The sequence below is a fragment of the Leucopleurus acutus genome (assembly GCF_964270905.1).
Source record: "Leucopleurus acutus genome assembly, chromosome: 12".
Taxonomy (NCBI): domain Eukaryota; kingdom Metazoa; phylum Chordata; class Mammalia; order Artiodactyla; family Delphinidae; genus Leucopleurus; species Leucopleurus acutus.
The window spans coordinates 19,205,120-19,221,773 of record NC_139154.1 but is presented as its reverse complement, the minus strand read 5'-3'; the positions used below and the strand labels follow the sequence as shown (position 1 = coordinate 19,221,773).

The 16,654-nt window shown below is 44.2% G+C and overlaps 1 protein-coding gene across 1 annotated transcript; it reads left to right on the top strand.

Annotated features, from left to right (window-relative positions):
* Positions 1-7,330: 7,330 nt before the first annotated feature.
* LYG1 (lysozyme g1) lies at positions 7,331-14,643 on the top strand (the record flags this gene model as incomplete). The annotated part of the gene is made up of 3 exons (XM_082851238.1): positions 7,331-7,364; positions 14,219-14,356; positions 14,543-14,643. 3 exons carry the CDS (start codon positions 7,331-7,333, stop codon positions 14,641-14,643), a joined length of 273 nt encoding a protein of 90 aa, XP_082707364.1.
* Positions 14,644-16,654: the final 2,011 nt, after the last annotated feature.

The window sequence follows — 16,654 nt, the reverse complement described above, 5'->3', positions numbered from 1 at the left end:
GTGTGCGTGTGAATCACTTTGCTGTACACCTGAAACTAACACAATATTGTAAATCAACTATACTTCAGTTAAAAAAACAAAAAAACAAACAAAAAAAACCATAAGAAAACTGTAAGTTTGAGAGAAGAAGGCAGACTGGCTCAGGACCTGAAGAATGACATGGCAGTGAGTTCCCTGGGTTTTGTTTTCTCTTGCTTTGGTTTTTTTTTTTCTTTTGTTTGTTTGTTTTTTGCTTCATATATGCCAGACTTGAAGTTGAAGAAGCCACTAACCTGGAAACACCTAAGGGCCCAGAAAAAGTCCCTCCCCTCCCCCAAGAGACCTCAACAGAAGCCTGCTGTGTCTAACCAAAGGACCAGGAAAGGAGAAGCCTAGCAGGACAGACAAACTTTAGACGATCACCGCTCAAGTCTGTCCAAACACCAGAGGCAAAACTGTGGCCCCACCCCCAGCAACAGAGGCTGAACGGGGAGCTTAGACTTCCCCCCTCGCCGGGCTGTAACAACGGGCCCCAATTCCTCCCTATGCTGTGGTGTCAGGAAGGGAGCTGGTACTTTCATCCCAATGCGGCTAATGAATGTCCTGCTCTCACCGCAGTGTCACTGGGGACCAAGTGAGGAACCTGGACTTCCACTACCACCTGGCAGTAATAAGCACCTCTCTCCAATAGAGATGATTCTGAGCAGGTCTAATGGAGAATCAGGACTTTACCACCCAGAGGTAATGAGGCCACCCGCACCCAATGCCAGGGGAGCAGCAGGGCACCCTTAATCTGCCCAGCTGGGGAGATGTCAACGGAGGCCTGGTTGGGAACCAACCCCCCACCCCCGCACAGCAGTAATGACACCCACTGGGTGTCAATGGAACTGAGTAGAGAGCCTGAACTTTCACTCCCACCTAGCAGGAAAGACATGGCACCTCTCTGGGGCTTCCCTGGCGGTCCAGCGGTTAAGACTCCGAGCTTCCACTGCAGTTGGCATGGGTTCAATCCCTGGTCAGGGGAACTAAGATCCCGAATGCCACGGCATGGCCAAAAAGAAAAAAAAAAAAGGACATGGAACCTCTCTCTCCCCTGTTGCCAGTGTCAGAGGGAGCTAGCTAAAATAGAAGGTTTAAATAAGATCCAGAGTCTCATAACATAATACCTCAAATGTCCAGGTTTCAACTAAAAATCACTCATACCCAAAACCAGTAAGATCTCTAACTGAATGAAAGAAGACAATCAGTAGATGCCCATACCCAGAAGAGAGAGATGTTAGATTTATCTGACAAAGATTTCTAAATCCTTCAACAAACAATTACGAACACACTTGAAACAAACAAAAAATTAGAGTCTCAGCAGATAAATAGAAAGTCTCAGCAAAAGAAAAAAACTTAAAAGATACCAAGAATCAAATAGAAATTTTAGAATTGAACACAATTACACACTCATTTCCACAAGTCGAGTGGATGCCATAATATATTATTTGGGGGAATCACAAGATAGAACAGCCAATCCGTGCATCTCAGCCTAAGTTAAACTTAATTCAGAACCAGTGGATGGGAAGCCCTAGCCAGCTTTGAGCACACTCCTTTTGATGCAGACACAAGGCAGTTATTCTCAAGGGATTATCTGCAGACCATAGGACCTTCTTATTCCCTTTGGTTACTCATGTAGCCACTATTACAGAAGCCCTAGATGGCTTGGAATTATTGGCTGCTAATGAGGAGGGCCCAAGACTCAGGTCTTCATTTCTCAAGGCAACAAATCCTACTACTTAGAGAAGCCTCCATCTCAGATTTTCCAGGGTCACCCCGGACCTGATATTGGTGACTCCATGACCTAGGCTTCCCCCATGATCTGATTTTGGGTAACAACCCCTGGGAGCTCCATGCTCTTCTATAGAGACTGTACAGAGCATCCAACATCCTCCATTCCTGAATGTAAATCCCCAAGGAAGGCACAGGACACAGTGGTCCATTCCCTCACCTGACTAATGGCATTCCCTGACCAATGGCAATCTCCTCAGCCTTGCCAGGGAAGCATCATACCCCTGGGATCCCAGCCACCACCAGAGGACAATCACCTCTATACAGCCATGGTGGGCCATTGTTCCCCACATAATAGGTAAACTTCTGTGGCCTTGACTGACGCTGAATCCCAAATCACGGTACTCCCAGAGATCCCATTAAAGAGAGGAACTCTATCCTCTCTGGGGAGTTCCAGGACATAAAATTGTAGGCAAACAAGTCTACCTAACCCGACCTGATTAGGTCATCTAAGTCATTTCATTACTGAGGATCACAGTTTCCTCAACTGTAAAATATGGGTAATGATTATGCCTGCTTCATACATCATAAGGACGCTTCTATAGCATGTGTGAAAGTATCTGATACCCTGGGGAGTGATCCACCACTGTGAGGTCTGACAGGGTGATCCCTTGGGCAGGTTTCCACATTTGGGATATTTGAGACACTGCATGAGTCACAGCATCTACGAATTTTACTGGTTCCTGAATAAGACAGTTTTATTGGCCTCACACTTCTATGCCTGTGGACAATAAAGAACTTTACTTAGAGTTACTTCATCAGTTTGTTTCAGGGTGGCTAATGGATCCTATGGAGTTTTATGGTCTGTACATGAGAGGTTGGATGTTTGCTGCAGGGGGGAACCAGCAATTTAGCCCCTTGGCCCAACAGAAGTCAGAAAAATATCAGTAAATACTTGGCAGTGAGCTTCTTGAGGGCAGAGGTTGTGTCTTATCCAACTTTTTATTCCTGGCATAAACCCAGTGGTTGGCACAATGTGGGTACTAAGTAAATACTTATTTAATGGACGGACAGAGATATTTTAAAAGGAATACGGTTGTTAATTGCTTCCTGGAATTGCTTTTCTCCATAGTCAGCCTAGGCATTTATTATTTGCCTTGTTTTTGTATTGTATTTGTTACACGGGGTCAATATTTTATTTCACACTTATTGGAGAAAAGGCATCATGTGAATATAAATAGAAAATGTACAAAAGTACCTATGTCTGGTTCATAATTCAAATCCCCAATTATTCTTTTTCTTCATGTAAACTAGAAGTAATCTGAAACAAATTAAAGATCGAGCCTTCATTCATAGATCATCTCCCTAATACTTTCAGGCAAAAGTAGTTTCAGGTCCATGTAATAGAAGTTTTTGACAATTGAAAAGTATTTCTCTTGGAGATTTTATTAGGTGTAAGAGGAAAGCCAATAAAAGACATGCATTTACATGTCTAAATTTATGTAAGTACTCGCATGTTTATAAATTGGTATTAAAACACTGCTCTTAACACACAAGGAGATTTCACAACTTAGGGATGTGCCAAGCCAAAGATTAAAAAGGAGGAATGCAAAATAGAAGATTCCCCCCCCAAAAAAAAGCAAACATGGTAGAACCTCTCAATGAACTGGGGTTTGACTATTAAGAATAAGTCAATTCTTTCTGAACCCCAGAGCTGGCAGGAGGCGTCTTGTGAGCAAGATTGATCAAAATACTCCTCTTCTTCTGGCAATCACTGACAAGAAAAGCAGCAAGGCTTTGAGCTTTCCTTTCAGCAACCAGCAGTATATTTAGACATGGCACCTTTTTCCATCTGATAGTTTTAGGTAGTCAAACTTTTGCCATGCTGAAAATTCAATCGTATCTTTCCACTGTCTCATTGACCTTAATGAAAACTAGAAGATATGGTCTTTTGCAATGAGAATGCTTGACTACATGTAGACTTCTGTTTCTGAGGATGGCATCATAGACTGAAAATAAATAGAAAAAATCATCCACAAATTCTGTGTTCAATGTATGAAAAAAATCACATAGATTTTATTGTTCCTGGTGTTTTGAATAATCTATGATAAAGAGCAGTGATAAGGCTTATATGACTGTAGGGTCTCTTGAAATGAGTATAAAGGTTCTATAGGTGAACATCAGATCAGATCAGTTCCTTCGTTTTTAGAAAAACACTAACGAGAGCTTTCCAGGATGTGGAAACAGGAAAGCCCTCTTCAGCTTGCCCACTAAGTGAGTGTAGGCTGCACCTGGTATCTGTGGGGGTACATTCTGTTAGACTGCACCTCAAGCCTGTGTCTGGGACCAGCCTGTGTGTCCTTCCTCAGGGGACGGCAAGAAGAGCTGCCAGGTTTTCCCCCGGGAAATATTAGCAGAGCACAACACAGCATCTGCCCTATCCAGCCAGCCACCTCTTATAATATGCCACAAGGAGCATTCCTGGACGCTGATGTGTACAAAAGTACATATCTGTCATTTTTTCTGCAGTGTCCAGGAGGCTTTTTGGAAAATGCCCTCTTAGGTCATGAGGATTCTTAGAATGGGAGGAATTAGAAGTCATCGAAGAATCAGCAGGGTCCGTGAGAAGCCACTTCCCAGAGACATGAATAGCAACCAAAGACAGGAGCTCCACTCAGGACTGACAGTGGTGGAAAGGTCAAACACTGAGTAGGGCAGAGACTGAACAGAAGAGTCCAGGAAGCCCCTGCCTAAAAGAGACTGTCCATAACTTCAGGACCAAATACCACCTGGAGCAGCATCTAGGGGGAAACAGGTTTGGCTCTTAGCCTAAGCCTGGGTTCCTAGCTTGGTCCCTCCATTTGTCCCCATCCCGGCACGGAGCTTCTAAAACCCTCAGAACTTCCTAAGCGATGAGAACCATAAAGTTGTCTTTTGCTATTTTAATGAAAGCCCCTAAGGATGGGGGCTGGTTGCCAGTGGAGCCAATCTGGTGATTTTAGGGTTGGAACTTTCAATCCCACCCCTCTACTTGGGAGGGGAGAGGGGCTGAAGCTTGAGTTCAGTCACCAATAACCAATGATTTAATCAATCCTGCCTCTGCAATGAAGCCTCCATAAAACCCAAAAGGAGAGGGTTCAGAGAGCTTCTGAGTTGGTGAACATGTGGGGATGTGGAGAGAGCAGTCCCAGAGAGGTCATGGGAGCTCTGCACCCCTTCCCCATCCCTTGCCCTACAGCCTCTCTTCCATCTGGCTGTTCCTGAGTTATATCCTTTGAAATAAATAGGTAATCTGTAAGTATAAGGTTCTCTTGAGTTCTGTGACCCATTCTAGCAAATTAATGGAACCCAAGGAGAGGTCGTTGGAACTTCTGATCTACAGCTGGTAGGTCAGAAGCCCAGGCGCAACCTGGACTTACAATTGGCTTCTGAAGTTGGAGATGGGGGTGGAGGGAAGTCTTATAGGACTGAGACCTTAATCTTTGGGATCTGATACGATTTCCAGGTAGACAGTGTCAGAATTGAGTTAAATTATAGGACTCACAGAACTGCTTGGGATGGAAAAAAACACACACCTCAGAATTGGTGTCAGAATTGCATGGGGCATGGCAGGGAATATCTTCAGCTGTTTCTAATATTTAGTCTCACTTAAGAACAGGCGCAACAAGCTTTCTTTTCAATACCCGCCCTCACCCCCACTCCGCCCCAGCTTCCCCACTGAGTGTCCGCCAGGTCTTTGAAAGGGAGGTTGTCCACACAGAGCAGCTGAGGACTGAATGAGCCTGAGGGCACTGGTGTGCATCATTTCCGTGGAGCTGTTGCCAGGCAACACGCTGGCTGCCAAGCAGGGGAGAAACTTCCAGGATGCTCATGTGCATCCTCGGCACTGGGTTTGATTGGCCCTGGTGACGTGGTGTTTTTGCAGATGGGGCCAGGGCCTTCCCGAGTTTTCACACACTAATAAATTTGAGTTGTCGTTGGTGTGTGCTACACCTTGGTAGACAAAATAAAGAGAAAGGATTCCATTGTTTGGTAGGGATATGGTTTCTAGTGGGGTACATTATTTATCTGCTTTTTATCCCAACTCTGCCAACAACAGAGAGGAGACCAGCATTCTCACACCCTCTCCCCAAATGTAAAGTTCAGGAACTCCTGGTCTCTGGGTCTGGATCCTTGCTCAGAGTGCCCTGTCTTCTCGTAGCCTCACCATCTACGCCATGGGGAGTGAACTAGGAAATCCCAGTCCCCAAAGTCTGAGCTGCAAATACGGAGTCAGTGACTTCCCCAAGTCATACATATCCTTTGGTTCATTTATTCATTCTATCAACATCTACCGAATACCTCTTATGTGCCATTTAGGGGATACAGGAAAAAAGACCCAGTCCTTGTTCTCAAGTTGTTTTCAGGCTGAAATACCCACCAGGCAGCATGGAAACCAACCTGGGACGCGGGGTTGGAGGACCGATCTGAACCTTGCTGGGTGAGACTGAAGATTCTTCATGCATTGACGGATTCAACAGATATTTACCGAACACGCACAACGTGCTAGACTCTGATCTGGTCTCTGAGGACTCAGTCATGAATGAAGCCGCCAAGTTCACTGCTCTCACACATTCCAGGTGTGGCAGGGCAGGGGACCCAGGAGAAGGCAGGGGCTGCAGAGGAGACAGATTAGCAACAAGTCAGCCAATGCGCAACCCATCTATTCCATGGGTTTTATTGAGTATCTCTTATGTGTTGGGCAGGGTGTTAGGTGCTAGGGTTGTAAAGACAAATGACACACAGTCCCTCGGGGGGGGGGACACACAATGTCCCCGAGGGCATTTCTGCCAGAGGGAGGAGCCTGTCCATAGGCAGAGAGCAAATGATGGGGCTGCTTGGGGGAGATCAAGCCATTCAGTAGAGCTGCGGCCTAGGGCGTGGTGGTTGACGAGGCTCCTTCTTTTAATTATGGAACTCATCCCTTGGGCAATCTGGGGCAAGGAGTCCTTCCTGGAAATTTCATATAAACCCTCTGGAAGTATCTATTGGGGTAGACATTTAGGAACAAACTGTAGGCATTAGGGGTGTATAAAAGAGCATCATTCAGCCTAAGGTGTGGCTCTGCTTGCCTGAAATACACACGAAGAATAAGAGTTTCTAACATTCCAGATTCAGTTCCTTCCACCCTCCCTCCCTTCCTCCCTCCCTTCCTTCCTACCTGGCCCCATTCCCAGAAACTGGTGCAAATAAAAACAAGTGTGGGACTAGAAAATGTCAAAATGAATATAACTAGGATCTGCCCTCTGAGGTGTGGCAGGAAACAATATTGCTTAATGTTTGCAAAATGTCAGGACGTTCTTGAATAAAAGGCCCTATATAAGTTCAAAGTCTTTATAATTATTTGATGATTACTATAATTTATGACTAATTTATAATTACTATAATTTATAATTACTATAATAACTATAATTTATAATTACTATAATTGATGATTACTTACTACAGTAAGACAGTCATCAATCTCTTAGTAAGAGGGTGAAGTCAACACTTTTTGAAAGAGGCAGCAGGCCAGGGACTCTATATAAGGGGTGATGGGCCGATGGTCTCTAAGGACAAGAGCTCACTGAAAACAGGTGAGCGGTGGAACTCTGCTCAGGCCTATTTAGCATGAAAAATCCAGGATATGGTGCTCAACTGATAATCACTGTGTCTCTGCTGCTAAGTAAATAAGAAAAGTTGGAGTCAGAGAAAACTCAAGAACCTTGCAAGGAAAACACAAATTATAAAAGATTATGTAGATGATAGAATGATTTTTTATTTATAACACTTATACATGTTCAGATTTCTTTTAATTTAAGTATATAGTTACTTTTGGATTTGTGAGCACGGGCGAAAGAAAGAATGGGAGAACAGAAACATGTGTGCATTTAATGGGAACTGTTATAGGCCATATGAGATGTGTTTTTTGTGAATTCAAAGCCAAAGGACAGAGGTGTTTATGTTTTTCCAGATGTAACCTCTCCCCCACCCTCAGGCTCCCTCCTATTTCGTTAACCCCACCCACCTTAAGTGACGCCTCTATAACGAACTCCTATCTTCTCTGGAGGCTGTGAAAGATCTAAGGCCAACAAGTCTAACAGCTTAAACTTGGCAGAGTCAAAGGCTAGAAAGGCTTCAGGAGTCTTGCATGGAAGAGAGGCCATGGTCTCTTAGATCTGATCTTTGTTCAGAACGGGATATTCCTGGGACAGTCCTTCGCACTGGGAGAGGAGCCTTCCTGGAGTTCCCAGCTCTGGGAATCCCAGATGGGCAAAGTGAGGAAAGCAGGCACAGAGGCCGAAGGGAGAGAAGGAACTCCTTCCCAGGTTTCTCTCAACCAGGAAAGGATTTGCCTGCAGAGAGTGAAGAGAAGTGATCGAACCTTCCAGGCCGGCAATCCTTGCTCACAATCCAAATTCAGTAAATATATACTTTCATGGACCATGTGAAGATGCAACTCTGCAAAAAGTGAGTTTAAAAGGAGCCTTATATCTGACTCTAGAAAGTTAGATTTTTCTCAAGAAAATGTGGTCCTAGTGGCAGAAACATTTTATGTATGTGGCTGTCATTGCTGTTGTTGTCATTTAAGGGCTGTTGGTGCACAGCAGTCTGCGGGGCAATGCTAGGGTGTGTGTGAGGAGGGAGAGCATGGGGGGATATGGCTAAGATGTGATGCTACTGGAAAGGCCTTTCAGTCCATAGGGAGCAAGCACGAAAGCTGAGTTAGCAATAAAACCAGGCTCAGGGTGACAGTACAACGTGGAGCAGAAGAGACCTGCCTGGTGTGTGTGTAGAGAGCAGTCCTCAATCCTTCCAGGACCAAGTGGGGTGGGGCACGATGGGGCAGGGCCACCTCCATCTCCCAGCACCTTAGGATGTTAACACGGCAACTTTTCCAGGCTGGTCGGAGGACCCTAAGGACCTAGGATGCCTGTGGTTCAAGGTTTGTGGGGATAATCTGGGAGAACATTCATGGAAAAGGAATGGGGGTTCTCTTGTGAGAGAATTACAAAGAACAAAGATCTTTATTTCCATCTTTTCCAGAAACATTGTTTAACTGAGGAGGAAATAGTCCATGACACCTTACAAATCTAAACACTGCTTTGAGAATTACAAAGTGCTCAGGGGAGGAAGGGTGCGTGGAGGCCACCAGGAACCTGAACTGGCCCCAAGTGGTGTTCAGGTTGTCAGTTTCCAGCGTGCCCTCCACCTTGACACCCCCATGCTGTCTGTCACAGTTTTGCTCTCCAGAAAGGGAGAAGAGGGATGCTGTGCTTGGCATCATGAACACAGTGCTGGACTGACCTGACGTTTTGATAATGGTTCCAAGTGTCTGGAGCCACAGGGGTTTGACCGGATCGGTCCTGGGTGACCGATGGACTCTCCCCACACACACTCCAGTGACGCCTCAACACTCCCTTCTGAACATAGACTCCTTTTCGGCACCTGGAAAGTTGGGTCACAGAGTTTGGGTTCCTTCCATATGCTATGTTGATGTCTTATTGTCCCTTCTTGCTCTTTCCTGATGTAATTGAAAAAAAACAAACAAAGTAACTCTGTGTTCCTAAGTCATTAGCACATGTATTTACACAGACTCTTTTCATTCAAGTGCTTACGCAACACAGACATTTAGCTCCATGCTTGGAAAATGAAACGAGCTTTCATGTTGCAATAAAAGCTAAATTTTTCCACTTGTGTTTCCAAGAAGAATTTTTTTCCCCTGGAAAAGCAGTACAAAGAGTAAAATGCTCTGGGCTTTGCATCTGGTTGCAAGCAGTCCTTTTTTCGGATGGGTCCTTTCCATAAAGCCAGTGAGAAGCCTCTGTAAATATACACTTTCATGAAACTATGAGCTTTTCCTGTACCTACATGGCTCTTTCTCTGCTCTTTTTCCTGGGACAGAGTGTCCTCTCTCATTCAGTGCTGGGGGCTCAGTGGGTGATTCCTGTTAGGTGATTGAATCTGAGAGTTCCTGTAAACACAGCTAAAATGCAAAGTTCCTGTATCTTTCTGGTGTTCTGGACTGGGCACGACATTTTCTACTCAACTAAGGGAAATCAGATAGACTATCTCAATGTTGTAAGGAAGAAAAACAAAAAGCATGGCTTTTTGTTAATTCAAATGACTTCCTTAATACCTCTTCTTCATCTTGACATATTCTCTTCCTGGGTGTTTGGAAGGAACCACCCACAATACTAACCTTCAAACAAAAGAGATGAGAAAAGCATTATGAAAGTGCCGAGTACATATTTATACACACACCCCACTTGTAATGATAGTAGTAACTCAGAAGGATCGTAGCCAAGCTCAGCTGACCAAGGGAGATGATGGGAGCAGCCAGCAGTAGAAGGGGCTCGTGGAAGGTGGAGGCTCTGGGGGCAGGTGGCTGGCTCCTCAGGCATCCCCTGGGGTCAGCGGCAAGCTATTCTGGGTGGCATTTGTATATTCATTTGGTAGCTAGTGGGGGAACCAGGGCTCTTTGTACACGAGGAAGGTGACTAGAGGAATAGCTGCGATGAGAAAGTATTTGAGAGCAAGTGCTTGATGGTGACCAGTTGTCCGATCTCTTGTCTGCTGACCCCCTGATGAGTTCAATCCTGGACCCCTATCATGACCTGACTTCGTGAGGATTTGACTTTGCTGGTGGAAATAGCCTGTTTATTGGTCTCCCCAGGCTCTGGCCCAGGTTTGTTCCTGCCTAGGAGTCCTATAGAGGGAGAACGGGAAACATGGCTCAAGGTGACCAAAGGGGTCTGAGATTCCCAGGCTGGGGGCTTAGAGCAGTGGGGAATGTCTTCCAGCTCCTTCTTCTAACCAAAGCAAAGATGGCAAGGCACCAAGGAAAGCGTGACCTTTCCTCTTAACTCAAGGAAAAAGAACCCAAAGTAAGAGGAGCACTGATAAGAAATTCTACTTTTGGTATCAACTTTTGATAATGAAGAGGCTGTTGGGATAAGGCACATGCATCAGAAACGGGCTTTTCAAGATCTGCAGTCAGATCACCATATTTCTCAGTGTTGAGAATCAAAGTATCTTGGTTTCTTGAAAGAACCTGTATTTGGTAACTCGACAGTATGTTGAGTCCCTGTGGGCTGAGCAGGAGTCTCGTCATTTTTAAGCTAATTAAAAGGATGGATGGAGCACATGTCCCGCTCTGGCTTATTTCATTATGATTCAAATAATTAATTTTCTTAGTTCAGACAGGGGGACACACATTCATTCTTTTCACACTTTTCCATAGAAACACTACATAATGTTATGACAACAATTGATATCTTCACATCTTTGAGCTAATTTCTATTGTAAAATCATTTTAGGATCCGTAGTGCCAAGTCATCAATATGTCTATGCTGTGGCCACTTCTGGGCCTTCTTGCCTTTACTGATGAGTGTGTTGCACTTTTCCCAAATGACCTTGGAGATGGGAAAGATAAGCGTGGGAACATAGTGGTACTTCTGATACTTAAAACTGCAGTGGAAAAAAAAAAACAGCAGTGGAAAATGTTCTTTTTCCCCCCAAGCTGTTCAACAAATCCTGGAGTTGCTAACAGCCACTGACAAGCAGCCTCTTGCCAGGTGCCTCACAAAAGGAGGGGGCTCTGCAGAATGTGGGGTGGACTTACAGAAGCATTGCTTGGGCCAGACTTTAAATCCATACCATTGAAAAATGCTCACTGTTCCTCTATAAAAATTCTTTCACCAGAAGTATTTATTGAATTTATTAATAGACCATATAATTCTACAGAAGCATTGACGTGATTTACCAATGTAAAACTAATGTAATGCAATACAAAACTAGCAACACTGGGATCAAGGAGATGGGACTCAGCTAACCACTGAGGCTGACATCGTTGTCATGCTTGAATTTCAGATTCGGTCCTAAGGTTCCTTGCAACTGGGGCAAAGAGGAAAAGGCAAATTTTTTTTTTTGACAAAGAAAAGTAGGAAGCATAGTTCCTCAAGAGAAGCAAATTTTTTCCTGGCTCTGAATTTTAAAAACTTCTCAGATAGGGCCAGCCTTACATTCATTCCTTTCTTTCTTGAACCATCCATTCAACAAACATTTTTTAAAATTTTACAAGGAACTTTGGGACTATAAGGAACTTTGGGTGAAGGAGACAAGATGGCAGAGCAGAAGGACATGAGCTCACCTCGTCTTATGGGAACACCAAAATCGCAACTAACTGCTGAACAACCATCAACAAAAAAGTGCTAAAGATACCCTACATCCAAAGACAAAGAAAAAGCCACAATGAGACAGTAGGAGGGGTGCAATCATGATAAAATCAAGTCCCATACACTCCAGGTGGGTGACCCACAAACTGGAAAATAATTATACCACAGAAGCTCTCCCACAGGAGTGAAAGTTCTGAGCCTCACATGAGGCTCTCCAGCTTGGGGTCTGGCAATGGGAGGAGGAGCCCCCAGTGAATCTGGCTTTGAAGGCCAACAGGATTTGATCACAGGAATTCCACAAGACTGGGGGAAACAGAAACTCCACTCTTGGAGGGTGCACACATGGTCTTGTGCACACCAGGACCCAGGATAAAAAGCAGTGACCTCATAAGAGACTGGACCAGACTTACTTACCAGTATTGGAGGGTCTCTTGTGGAGGTGTGGGAGGCAGCTCTGGCTCACTGCAGGGACAAGGACACTGGCAGTAGCAGTTCTGGGGAGTACTCATTGGTGTGAGCCCTCTTGGAGGCCGCCATTTTCTCACCAACACCTGGCTCCATGCTACAGCCTGTAGGCTCCAGTGCTGGGATGCTTCAGGCCAAACAACCAACAGGGTGGGAACACAGGCCCACCCAACAGCAAACAGCTGCTTAAAGTCTTCCTGAACACACAGCTGTCTAATAAACCACACCCCCTGACACATCCCTGCCCGCCAGAGGGACAAGACCAAGCTCCACCCACCAGTGGGCAAGTACCAGTCTCTCCCACCAGAAAGCCTGCACAAGCCACTTAGACAGCCTCATCCACCAGGGGGCAGACAGCAGAAGCAAGAAAAGCTGCAACCCTGCAGCCTGTGGAGGAAACTGCAATCACAGAAAGTTAGACAAAATGAGATGGTGGAGGAATATGTTCCAGATGAAGGAACAAAATAAAACTCCAGAAGAACAGCTAAGGGCAGTGGAGATAGGCAATCTACCTGAAAAAGAATTCACAGTAGTGGTAATAAAGATGATCCACAATCTTGGAAAAAGAATGGAGGCACAGATCAAGAAGATACAAGAAATGTTTAACAAAGACCTAGATGAACTAAAGAACAAACAACAGAGATGAACAATACAATAACTGAAATGAAAAATACACTAGAAGGAATCAGTAGCAGAATAACTGAGGCAGAAGAACAGATAAGTGAGCTGGAAGACAGAATGGTGGAAATCACTGTGGTGGAATAGAATAAAGAAAAAAGAATGAAAAGAAATGAGGACAGTCTGAGATCTCTGGGACAACATCTAATGCACCAACATTCACATTATAGGGGTCCCAGAAGGAGGAGAGAGAAAGGACCTGAGAAAATATTCAAAGAGATAATAGCTGAAAACTTCCCTAACATGGAAAAGGAAATAGTCACCCAAGTCCAGGAAGTGCAGAGAGTCCCAGGCAAGATAAGCCCAAGGAGGAACATGCCAGGACACATAGTAATCAAACTGACAAAAATTAAAGACAAAGAAAAAATATTAAAAGCAACAAAGGAAAAGCAACAAATAATGTACAAGGGAACTCCCATAAGGTTTTCAGCTGATTTCTCAGCAGAAACTCTGCAAGCCAGAAGGGAGTGGCACGATATATTTAAAGTGATCAAAGGGAAGAACCTACAACCAAGAATACTCTACCTAGCAAGGCTCTCATTCAGATTCAACAGAGAAATCAAAAGCTTTACAGACAAGCAAAAGCTAACAGAATTCAGCACCACCAGACCAGATTTGCAACAAAGGCTAAAGGAACTTCTCTAGGTGGAAAAGAAAGGCCACAACTAGAAACCAAGAAATTACAAATGGAAAAGCTCACCAGTAAAGGTAAACATACAGTAAAGGTAGGAAATCATCTGCACACAAATTTGATACCAAAATCAGCAATTGTGAGGACAGCACAAATGCAGGATATTGGAAATGCATCTGAAATTGAAAGACCAGCAACTTAACACAATCTTGCTTACATACAGACTGCTATATCAGCAGCACTGAAAGAGGGCATCAGACCGGTCCCTACGCTACATCTGTCACCTCCGTTTTCCAACTCTGCCTCTTACCATTACCCTGAAAACAGCTGTGAAATGTCTGCTCATCCCTTCCTTTGCCTAAACTTGTAGCTTTACTATTTATCCTCAGGAAGATTGAAGGTGGCGATGGTTCTGCCAAAGGGGAGGAGAGAAAAAGGGAAATGAAAAAGTAGCCCTGAGCCCAGGAAGCTGCATCACCCTCTGCCTCTCTCCTTGCAGGACCCTGGCCTTCATGCCCCACCTCCTGGATCAGCAAGGCCCAGGTTTCCCAGATGACTGAGGTCCTGACTGTTAGAATCAAAGAAATCCAGAGGAGGTTTCCAACCTGGACCCCTGACCAGCACCTGAGAGCTTTGTGTAACCCATGGGTTGGTTTCCCAGCGTGAAGTTAATAGGTACAAACATAATTCATTGCAGCAGATTCTCCCAAACCTCAGTTGCCTCCTAAAAAGCAACTAGGAAAGAGAATCTGAGTTAACTGCTGAGCACCCTGCCACAGCGAGGGGCTGTGGGCTTGGCATTAACCCATCTCACAAATTCCAGGTGGACTCTGTGACTACACCCGAAGCAGCCAGGACCTGAGCTGTGACTTCTGCAATGGTGTCCTTGCACGAGCCAAATACTTCAGAAGACAGGGCTTCTAACGCTTCAGCTCAGACCCAAGATCATTATCGTGCAGGCAGCTTCAGCTGTTACACAGATAAAAGTAGCCAATGAGGGCTTCCCTGGTGGCGCAGTGGTTGAGAGTCCACCTGCCGATGCAGGGGACACGGGTTCGTGCCCCGGTCCGGGAAGATCCCACATGCCGTGGAGCGGCTGGGCCCATGAGCCATGGCCACTGAGCCTGCGCGTCTGGAGCCTATGCTCCACAACAGGAGAGACCACAACAGTGAGAGGCCTGCGTACCGCAAAAAAAAAAGAAGTAGCCAATGAGGCCAGTAATTCTGAATCTGAGTTTGACCCAAATGTCATCAAAATAACATGAATCACATTAAAGAATTATTATCTGCATTTTGTGGTCTGGTGTGTGCAAATAAAAGGCTGTGTCTCTTTAAAGGTATTTCCACGGATGTGAGCTGTAATGTGGACTTCTGTGAAATGAATCCTGTGTCTCATTGGCTTGCATTGTCAGACTTAGCAAATAAAAATATCGGAATCCCAGTTAAATTTGAATTCCAGATAAAAAATGATTTTTTTTAGTGTAAGTCCCATGCAATATTTAGAACACATTTATACTAAAATATTATGTGTTGTCTATTTGAAATTCAAATATAACTGGGCATATGGTTATTTTAGGTGGCAACTCTATCACTGATTTCTTTGCTAAAAATCATAGTTTCAAATTTTAATTGAAAACTTTTGATGAGAAAAAGGGTAAGAGGGTAGTCAGTCCTATCTTCTGGGGGGGGGGAATAGTTTTGCAAAAGGAGGGAAGGGCACAATCTTTATAAAAATGACATAGCCACTGAGGACACGACAAAAACTGGTTAGAACCAACTAGGTCCAAGATGGCAGAAGGTTCGACTTCCAGCAGACTTTGAGCCTCATTATACGTTCATTGTAATACATTAGCTAAATGACATACCCAGGGATGCCATGACTGTTCTGAGGCCAACCATAAAAGGCCAAAAAGTGGGCAGTGGCCCAATTCCTGGAAATCTCTGCCTTTTCTCCAAAATAATGGGAATAATCTTCTCACTCATTAGCCTATGAAATTACCCAGCCCATAAAAACTAACCACACCATATTTTGGGGTCTCTCGTCTTCTGAGATGGCCCACACTCCGTGGAGTGTGTTTCTCCCAGGGCTGCTCTCACTTTCTGAGATGACCCCCATGCCCTGTGGCCACTCTCACCTTTTGAGACGGACCACATTCTGTCTATGGAATGTGTACCTCTCTAAATAAATCTAATTATAACCTATCACTTTGCCTCTCACTGAATTCTTTCTGCGATGAGACATAAAGAACCTGAGCTTCATTAAGTCCTGAGACCAGGTGTGTGATCTCTAAAAGACAGTGGGATGGTGAAAAACTGAAAGCATTTCCACTAAGATCAGGAACAAGACAAGGATGTCCACTCTCACCACTCTTATTCAACATAGTTTTGGAAGTCCTAGACAGCAATCAGAGAAGAAAAAGAAATAAAAGGAATACAAATTGGAAAAGAAGAAATAAAACTGTCACTGTTTGCAGATGACATGATACTATACATAGAAAATCCTAAAGATACCACCAGAAAACTACTAGAACTAATCAATGAATTTGATAAGGTTGCAGGATACAAAATTAATGCACAGAAATCCCTGACATTCCTATACACTAATGACGAAAAATCTGAAAGAGAAATTAAGGAAACAATTCCATTTACCATCACAACAAAAAGAATAAAATATCAGAGAATAAACCTACCTAAGGAGGTGAAAGACTTATACTCAGAAAACTATAAGACACTGATGAAAGAAATCAAAGATGACATAAACAGATGGAGAAATATACCATGTCCTTGGACTGGAAAAAGTAATACCATGAAAATGACTATACTACCCAAAGCAATCTACAGATTCAATGCAATCCCTATCAAACTACCAATGGCATTCTTCACGGAATTGTAAAAAAAATTTTACAATTTGTATGGAAACACAAAAGACCCCAAA